Here is a 9,579-nt window from a genome sequence, read left to right as displayed (position 1 = left end):
GCCCCCATCTATTCATTACAGATTAATTTAAAAACAGAGACTGCTGTGCTCCAAAAGGATGGTGATATGTTAAATAGATTGTACAAAGTATAGACAGTTACAAGATCAGAGGTGAAACATAAATACTACCTCAAATTTCTAGACCTTACACCTTGGTCTGTGTCAGAATTGAGCTTTATTAACTAGCACTCCTGACTAGATAGCTAGGCTTCAAGAAGCCTTGGAAAACAGCAAAACTGGCATTGGAGGGTTTTTAAGCTTTCTTACTGCAGTGATATATTTTCATCATAAGTTTATTTTGAGCCCCTACAGAGCAGCCTTATCAGTATCTCTCAATAGATGCAGCAAGACAGCCATGAAGCAAGGATGTACACAAATCTCATTTAATTACCATCTTTACCAACCAAAGCCTAAGCTTACGTGAATGTCACATTCAAGTTTTGGGACTTCACGTTTTATTTTTTAACAGTGCATCAGCACTTTCATGTTTAGCTTCAGGACTGTTACATTAGAAGAGGTATCAGTGTGCCTTCTGTTATGGGCCACACAAATTTCCATTCCTAAACAGAGCAGAAAAAAACTGGCCTCTATCATTCACCATTCTTCATATCCACAATCAATAGGAATGCTTGCAGTCCACCCCCAAGCATATTGAGTGTCAGTACTACAGCACTGAAAATCACTGCAACAGGAATCCCTGGAATACAGAAAGCCTGCAACTTCAGTGAAGCTGGATTTCCTATACTGTCTGAATGGAGGAATGATATATAGTGACTATTGTTATTTTCTGTTTAATGCAGGATGTTTTCAGTGGAACATGTTTCACATGCTGAATCTCATATTGTTGGGTTTCTTACATGGCACTGGAAGTACCTTTAGACAAAGTAAAAGCTATCTGAGCAGCTCCTAATGTGGGCTGGTCTAATCTTCAGTTCTTTCCTCAATATATAAATGTATATCCACTTATTTGAATATCTTGCATCTCCTGCATGCTTTTTAGGCTGTTGACAAGCTGTACCTTTCCAGAGTTGCTGTAACAGGAGTTACTCAGAGATCCCAATGCCCTTGAAGAAACGCCAGTGTCTATTTCTTGATATATAGAATGTAGTTATATGCTATATATGACCTTACTTCTTAAACAGATTATGACTTGTTCAGCATAATTTTGTTATTTGCACAGTTCTGTTGCTCATCTCCCAGGCTGCCTTCATTGGCAAGTTCATTTGATTGAAAAACAAGTCTTTTCTTTCTGTGTTGCTAGTTTTCAATCAGATCATATAATTATTTGGGTTGGAAGGGTCCCCAAAGATTACCTAGTTCCAATCCCCTTGCCATGGTCAAGGACACCCTCCACTAGCCCAGGTTACCCAAAGCCCCATCCAACCTGGCCTCAAACACTTCTAGGCATGGGCCCTCCACAGTTTTTCTGGGCAACCTGGTCCAGTTCCTCACCATGCTCACAGCAGAGAATTTCTTCTTAATATCTAACCCAAATCTACCCTCTTTTAGTTTAAATCCATTATCCTATCAGTATACTGCCTCTTCTTATTTAAAACCATTACCTCTTGCCTTGTCACTACAAGCCCAACTAAAAAGCCTGTCCCCATCTTTCTTATAAGACCCCTCTAAGTACTGGAAAGCTGCTATAAGGTCTGCCCAGAGCCTTCTCTCCTCCAGCCTTTCCTCATTGGAGAGATGCTCCACCCCTCTGACCATTTGTGTGATCCTCCTCTGGATGCACTCCCAACAGCTTCATGTCTTCCCTGTGCTGAGGACCCTGGAACTGAACACAGTACTCCAGGTGGGGTCTCACCAGAGTAGAGCAGTGGGGCAGAATGACCTACCTAGACCTGCTGGACACACTGCTTCTGATGCAGCCCAGGGCACGATCTGCTGGGCTGTGAGTACACACTGCTGGCTCATGGCCAGCTGTTCATCCACCAGTACCTCCAAGTCCTCTGTGGGGCTGGTCTCAATCCTCCAGCCTGAACTGATTCTGGGAGCTGCCCTGTCCCATGTGCAGGACCTTGCAGTTGGCCTAGTTGAATTTCATAATGATCCCAATTCTTGAGGCTGTCCCAGTCCCTCTGAATAGCATTCCAGCCCTCAGGCATGTCAACCACAACACTCAGGTGGGTGTCATATGCAAACTCAATCCCACTGCCAATATCAGTAGTGAAGATATTAGTACTGATCCCAGGACAGACCGCTGTGAGACACCACTTGTCACTGATCTCCATCTGGACATTGAGCCATTAACCAGTACTTTCTGGATGTGACCATCCAGCCAATTCTTTATCTACTGAACAGTCCATCCAGCAAATCCATTTTTCTCCAATTTAAGATGCAAAATCCATTTTTCTCCAATTTTCAGGCGCCTCTTTTTGACAAAATATTTTCAAACCAACCTCCCCCTTTTCTGAAGGAACGACAAACATGCCTGTCTGTCCAGTTCCCACTTAAAATACACAGTTGGATTCAGCTGCATTTGACTCAGCTGAAACGCCTCTGTTGATGCCGCTGTTACCTGTCTGAAGGGGACCTCACAAGCTGAAGGAGCACAGTGGGTTCAGCTCTTCCTACAGGCACCTTCTCAGAGATGTAAATCCAGCCTGTGTCCCAGGACTAAGTGCTGTGGCTCATTGACTGTACCATGCCTCTTGCCTGATGCCCATCAAATGCACATCTGCCAACACCACATAAAAATAACAGTTATTTACTTTTCATAACCTGAAAGTCTTAATCTTTGAGAGTGAAATGCTGGAACTTGCTGTGGCTCATAAAGTTACAAAGTTCTTAGAAGGTGGGAAGTGTGAAGTTTTCAAAAACAGCTCATTCATCCCCCCCCCTTGTTTTTTCATCACATGCGAATCACAGAGCATGATGCATTTAACAGTGGTGACACCTTAAGTACCAGCACTGATATATCCAAACACTGTATGTAGCAACTTTATTTTTTGAGAACATTAACAAATATTGGCAGTTCTGTATTCTGAGGTAAACAGTGTTAAGTTGTATCTCTACCGAAGGTCTGGGCACAGTGTCCGAGATGCAGAACAAGCATCCTCGCCGACCTCACGGTCGCTCAGCCCGCAGTGTCGGCTCTGATGAGTTCTAACTTCGTGCTGTATTTTCGGTTTTTCCGTAGTTCACAGTCCATACTCTCTCTGCTGCGTATAATAAGCACACACCTTGAGATTGTTTCTTTTTTTGACGGGGCGGGGGGGAGGAAAGGACCTGTATGCGGAGACACCTTTAACCGTGGCAGCCGCTTGCAGCGCCGCTCCGGAGCGCTGAGAGCCTCGAAGCCGGGTGGTGCCTGCCCCGGGGCCGCTCAGCGCCGGGACACAGGCAGGACCAGGGCAGGCAGGCAGGACCAGGGGAGGCAGGACCAGGGCAGGCAGGCAGGACCAGGGCAGGCAGGACCAGGGCAGGCAGGCAGGACCAGGGGAGGCAGGACCAGGGGAGGCAGGACCAGGGGAGGCAAGCTGGGAGGCAGGCAGGACCAGGGGAGGCAGGTTGGGAGGCAGGCAGGCTGGCAGGCAGGCAGGCTGGGAGGAAGGCAGGCAGGACCAGGGGAGGCAGGCAGGCAGGCAGGACCGGGGCAGTCAGGACCAGGGCAGGCAGTCGGGACCAGGGGAGGCAGTCGGGACCAGGGGAGGCAGGCAGGGAGGCAAAGAGAGGACCAGGGCAGGTAGGGAGGCAGCCAGGGAGGAAGGCTCAGCGCCCCCCGGCGGCCGTGCGAAGCTGCTCAGATTGGGATGGGCCGAGCCGGGCCGGGCCGCGTCATGGCCGCTGCGGCACCACCCGCGCCCTGCCAGGGCTCCCGTCATTCCCCGCTACGCCGCGATTGGCAGGGCGCTTCCCCCACGGCATTGGCCAGAGCTGCTCCACTGCTCACGGGTTGGTCAGCGGCGCTGACGACTCTGCCGCGTCTCCGCTCGGCAGGTCTGTGATTGGCTCAGGGCGCCATTATAAAGTCCCCCCGCGGACACGCGCCCCTCTTCCCTCCCGGCGGCCCAAGGTGCTGTGTCCTTCAGCTGAAGCTAAGGCCGTCCCACCCCGGCGACTGGCACCGCGCCCCCACCATGGCATCCGTCTCCGAGCTCGCCTGCATCTACTCAGCCCTCATCCTGCACGACGACGAAGTCACCGTCACGGTAAGTGCGGGCCCCGGCCGCGCCGGCACAAGATGGCGGCGAGGCGCGGCATGGCCGGCCGCGGGGCGGGAGGCGGCGGGGCCGGGCCGGCTGCTGAGCGCCGCTCTCGTTGCAGGAGGACAAGATCAACGCGCTTATCAAGGCGGCCGGAGTGAACGTGGAGCCGTTCTGGCCGGGTCTCTTCGCGAAGGTGAGCGCTGGAGCGGGGAGCCGGAGCGCCTTGGGCATCCTGGGGGAAGCGAGGGGAGAAGGGAGGGCGGCGGGGGGAGCCCGGGGGTGTGGCGGCCCCTGAAGGGTGCCGGACCGGCCGCAGCCCGGCGTGGGGGTTCCTAGGGGCAGATCGTGACCAAACAGCGGCTCCCTGGGCTGATGGCTTGGGCAGTAGGCCCTGTGCTACTGCTAACGAACGTAAAAAGCTCTGGACTCTGATGACTGTGCTGGTGATGAGCTGGGGACGCGGGCTGCTCGTTTGTCACGCCGCGGGTTCATCTCCGCGCTCACGGCGTGACTGAGCAGGTGCACAGGACCGAAGCAGAGCTGCCCCACGCGTTACCGAGGCTTTACCGGTGCTTGTTCTCCCCAGGCTCTGGCGAACATCGACATTGGAAGCCTCATCTGTAATGTAGGAGCTGGTGGTGGTGGTGGTGCTCCAGCTGCAGCTGCTCCCGCCGGTGGTGCTGCGCCTGCGGGCGGTGCTGCCCCTGGTAAGTGGGCTGTATGTCCAACATACAGGTCTTCAGCTGGAAGAAATACCTTGCTAAAAAGCTGCTTATTAACAACCTGAGCCAGCTTGTGCATCCGGGTGTTGCAGAGTAAAACAGACTTTAGAAGGGGCAGGGGTTGCAGCTTGAATTCATGTACTTGGTTAGTGTTACCTCAGGATCAGAAATGGTGTTAATGTCTAACATCAGGATCTCCTCTTTAGTATTTGGGATTTGATATAAATTAATTTTGAGGGGACAGACCCACTTGCCTAGCAGTGGAAACACTGTAGTCTCCTTTGGTTAGGAACTTGGCTTGTTAGGATTGTTCAGGCCTTGCTTCTTGATGTTACCATCATTGTATGTGAAGACATGTGGTGTGGGACTTGGATGAGCTGCTAAAATGAAAGAATCCTAACTTATTTTCTCCTTTTTTAGCTGAGGAGAAGAAAGAAGAGGAAAAGAAAGAAGAGTCAGAGGAATCTGATGATGATATGGGCTTTGGTCTTTTCGACTAATTAGTTTTGTACCTGCCTGTAATAAAGAAAATTTAACTGTACTCTTGTCTGTTATGTGGATGCATGTTCAGGGGAGTGGATGACGGATGGCCAGGGGTTACCTGCAGGTACCAAAGCTGCTGTCCTGGCACAGTGAAGCCCTAGATGAAAACTTCCCTTGTTGGTTCTTTATACTTAGGGGAAGTAGAGTTAGAGCTGCAAGTTGCATTCATGGTGTATGGACAAAGGTGGAAATGTAAATCCCTGAGTGTGGAATGTGGAAAGCTTGGCAGGTACAGGAGTGGTCACGTTCAGCAGAGGTGCTGTGACTTGTACTGCAGCCTCCCCTGCAGTGGGTCTTGTTAATGCTGTTGCAACAGCTTCTAGTACCAGGGATTTTAACCTGTTCAGGGGTGGCTACAGGCTGCGGCCCAGCAGGGATGGTATCTGAAGTCACTTGAGCTGAAGAGTGGGGAAGAAGGTTGCAATTCTCAGCTAAAGGCCCTTGCAGGCTGAAGCTGATTAAAAGGGGAGTGAGTCTTGCAGTGCTAGGCACCGAGCAGAGGTGGTGTAAGCTGTGGAGTTTTTACCTCTCCAGGAAGAGTTCAGGAGAATCTCAAATGGCTTTTCAAGGGAGACAGGTAAGAGAGGGTAACTAACTTGTGCATGAAAAGAACTTCCATTAGTTTTTCCAGAGCAGTGAGTAGGGTGAGGGCTGTCTAATGCGTGTTCTGAAGTACTAAAATTGTGAATTAGCAAAATCTTCCAATGTGTAAGCACTGCACATTGTAGGTGGGTTGTTGGGCTTACAGACCAAAACCAGATGCTCTGCACTGTTACCTACCCACAAACCTGGACCTCGTTTACTTTTTGAAAGAGACAGTCACAGAATTGAGTCTGTGCAACCCCATGCGGCTGCTGAGAGCTTCCAAAACCCTTCCTGCATGTGACTCAACTGCTACATTCCCCCACCTTTTTAAAGAAACCTTCCTGTAGGGTTTAAAGCTAGAGGAACGTAAGGGGGGACAGTTGTGTAATCACAAGTCACTTTGACGATAATACCTTGTTCCTTGTGCTCCACAGTCTTCCAGAAAGTGAGTTTTCCAAGTTTTCCTGGATATTCTCCTTGGATACTTGAGTCCTGCATAAGTCAATTCTTAAAAGCTTGTGGAGGAAGATGAGGCAAAAATTCCAAGCAGAGAAAAGTTGGTGGTTTCTTGTGCACACACACACAGACACAATAAGAGAGCCAGGATTTCACTGGTAACACCTTTTTAATAGGTCAAAGTAACTGTACAGTTCATTATATTCTTCCTGAGAATAATTTATATCCCTCAACAGCAAAAAGGGAGCATGGTTTTTATTTTAACAGAACAGATGGCATAACTGGAAAAACCAAGGAAAATCTAATTACACTGCTCTACTGTAACTCCTCCCAGGCAAGATAGACAAAAGGATGGGTTAGTTAACTACAGTGGGTTTAAAATATTCCACATGGCTTTAATCTGTCTTTATAAATTATATAAAAATGGGGGTGGGGGGACACGGGACAATGGGGACATGGATGGTTACAGAACTCCTCTAAATGCAGCTCTGAATTGCTCTGGTACAAAGCAGCATTTTTGCTTCCAAGGAAAACAACATTGCTACAAAAGAACTGGCACGTTATTCTGGTGGAAGAAAAAGAGGCGACTTTTCAGTTGTGTTCTACAGCTAGTTCCAAACAAACGCTTCACACGTCCACGTAAAAGTAAAAGGCAGGAAGATGAAGAGGGCTTTTTAGTTTTGTCTTGAAATGACTGAAGTCTTGAAAATATAGCTTTTTTTTTTTTTCTTTTTAATTCTTTCTCTGTAAATTGTGATTAGCATATTGCGACGTAAGTGTTCTAATAAAAAAAATTCCAGTCTGGATAGTTCATATACTGTGGGCAAGAATTCTCAGCCCTGAGGTTTCCCCGAATTCTTCACTTCACAATATCTTTCTCTCTGCTGCTGCTGCTCCAGAAGTTTTGGCTCTGAGACCGTAACCCCGTGGCAGCTGTAGGCAAAGCGTGTCCCATGCGACGGTGGAAAACTGAAGTGTGCTCCGTAGCCCTGATTTCCCAAGGACTCTCTGTACAAACTTCACCCTGTGACGATGCCACTGCTTGAATCCCAGACCAGCTCGGTTTTACGAGAAAAACTTGGTTAAACTTTTGTAATGAGAGAGAACCAAGGGCTGTCAATCGGGTCTGCTGAAGCAAGAGGCGCTGGAAAGCCAGGACTACACTGGGTTAATCCTCACTGCTGGTGGAAGGTGAAACAACATCCTTTCGCAAGCAGAATTCTTCAGACTGATGAAACTCCTCCCCTCAGTGCGGCCTGGACTGGCTGATCATTTTCAGTCTGGCTTGATCGATAACATCCAGCAAGTTTTTGGCATCCACAGCCAGGGCGTGAGCAGCCGTGAGCATCTGCTTTTTGTACTCCTGCTGCAGGCTGGTCATGACGTACTGCTGGGCCAGCTTCATCTTGTTAATGAGCTCGGCCAAGTCTGAGTTCAGCAGCTTCTGTGCCATCTCAATCTGGAACGAGAAGATACAGTGATGCTACGGAGCAGCGGTGCATCTGCCCTCAACAGCCCCTGCCTGACATTTCGGATTGAAGCTGGGGCTTCAACTGATGCCACATGGACAGATGGAATTTCAGCATCTGCTGCATGGAGACCAAGAGAGGCCTTGTCAGCTGCTGAGCTGCCCCCTGGCACAGCGAATCAACCAGCCAATAGTGGATTTTAACCCGTGTCTTAAGAGTTATGTCCTGCTAGAGGTTTCTAGCTCATCACTCTATTTTTATTACTATTATTAAAGTAGCTCTGAAAAATAAACCAGGTCAAGAAGGTGGATACAGGTTACTGAAGAGAACCATGTGGCTCAGTTGGATGAGTCTCTAAGACAACACTTAGAAGAACCATTTGCTGGCTTTCTCGAGAATGCAAATGGCATCCTGGCTTGTATCAAAGTGTGGCCAGAGGTCTGGGGAGGTGATTGTGCCCCTGTACTGGGCATTGGTGAGGCTGCACCTCGAGTGCTGTGTCCAGTTCTGGGCTCCTCACCATAAGAAGGACATTGAGGTCCTGGAGCGAGTCCAGAGAAGGGCAACCAGGCTGGGGAAGGGGCTGGAGGGCAAATCCTATGAGGAGCAGCTGAGGGAGCTGGGGATGTTCATCCTGGAGAAGAGGAGGCTGAGGGGAGACCTTATCACCACCTACAACTACCTGAAGGGAGGTTGTAGAGAGGTGGGCGACGGTCTCTCATGAACTTCACTGAAAGATCCCAGGTACTTCTCACCCAGAACTAGGTTATTATGGGATAACTCATCGAACTCTTCGAGCTACACCAAGCTATGCTCATTTACCCATTCAATAACTTTGCATGCAAGCTGCAGTTTAATGAAAGATTAAATTGCACTAAGAAGTTCCACACTAAAAGGTCTTAATGCCAACTTGTTTGTGCATGTGTTGTATGCTCCTCAGTTACATCCAGTTTGAGCATCTTCACCTAAGTCAATGCAACCCTAGGTCCACACAGCAATTGGTTCCTAATAAAATGAATTTAATGAAGAATTACAACCAGAAAGCTCCTATTAGTGAGTCACACATGTGTGTGTGCAAAGGGGGAGCCAAAGCACGTCCCGACAGCTGTGGGTCACTCGCAGGGGAATGACTGTGCATCAGGTGAGGGGAGTTGTACCTACCTCTCTGTGGGTGCTCGCAGGAAGCACTGGGAGGGTCTCATCTACTGTTGCCAGTAAGGTTCTTAGTGCCAACCCAACCTCCTAAGTGCAAAAAAAATTAAGGAAATAAAACTTTAAAAACTTGGACTGAGTGGATGAGAGAGTCGTAGGAGCGCAGGAACAGCTACATTTATCATGTGGATAAGAAGGGAGTTAGAACACGGCTGAAAGACTTAAAAACTCCCACCTGCAATTCGGTGGTTCAGCATCAAAACCAAGTGGCAACAGGTTAATAATTAAAAAAAGGCTTTTCTTAAAAAGTGAAATGTGGAGCTGGCAGTGCCCAGCTGCCTGTCCCTGGGTCTGCACAGGCAAACAGGGGAATAAAAGCCCACAATACTGCTGACAGTATCCAAACCCTCAGCCCTCTGCCCACATGGTGTTCCCCTGCAAACACAAGAAGCTTTTCTACTTCCATCTTTCCAGGAAGTTTCTCCTACGCTGCTT

General features: G+C 48.9%; 2 protein-coding genes across 27 annotated transcripts in view; one reads left to right on the top strand and one right to left on the bottom strand.

Annotated features, from left to right (window-relative positions):
* The first annotated feature begins 3,992 nt into the window (after window positions 1-3,992).
* On the top strand, window positions 3,993-5,420 carry RPLP1 (ribosomal protein lateral stalk subunit P1). The gene is made up of 4 exons (XM_084280320.1): window positions 3,993-4,160; window positions 4,276-4,350; window positions 4,744-4,864; window positions 5,300-5,420. The coding sequence occupies exons 1-4, from the start codon at window positions 4,089-4,091 to the stop codon at window positions 5,377-5,379; spliced, it is 348 nt and encodes a 115-aa protein (XP_084136446.1). The 5' UTR covers window positions 3,993-4,088; the 3' UTR covers window positions 5,380-5,420.
* A 1,202-nt stretch (window positions 5,421-6,622) lies between these two features.
* PTK2 (protein tyrosine kinase 2) overlaps window positions 6,623-9,579 on the bottom strand; it is a gene marked incomplete at its 5' end in the record, with an annotated part of 172,637 nt that continues 169,680 nt past the window's right edge. For 24 of the 26 annotated variants that reach the window (XM_084260376.1, XM_084260372.1, XM_084260373.1 and 21 more), the window contains 2 exons: window positions 6,623-7,922; window positions 9,094-9,174. In XM_084260376.1, coding sequence (XP_084116502.1) covers window positions 7,710-7,922; window positions 9,094-9,174 — 294 coding nt within the window. In that variant the 3' untranslated portion in view covers window positions 6,623-7,709. The remainder of the gene's footprint in view (window positions 7,923-9,093; window positions 9,175-9,579) is intronic. The other 2 variants (XM_084260367.1, XM_084260369.1) reach the window with 1 other exon arrangement.

The sequence above is a fragment of the Gallinula chloropus genome (genome assembly GCF_964237585.1).
Source record: "Gallinula chloropus genome assembly, chromosome: 2".
Classification (NCBI taxonomy): domain Eukaryota; kingdom Metazoa; phylum Chordata; class Aves; order Gruiformes; family Rallidae; genus Gallinula; species Gallinula chloropus.
This window is presented reverse-complemented; position numbering and strand designations above follow the sequence as displayed.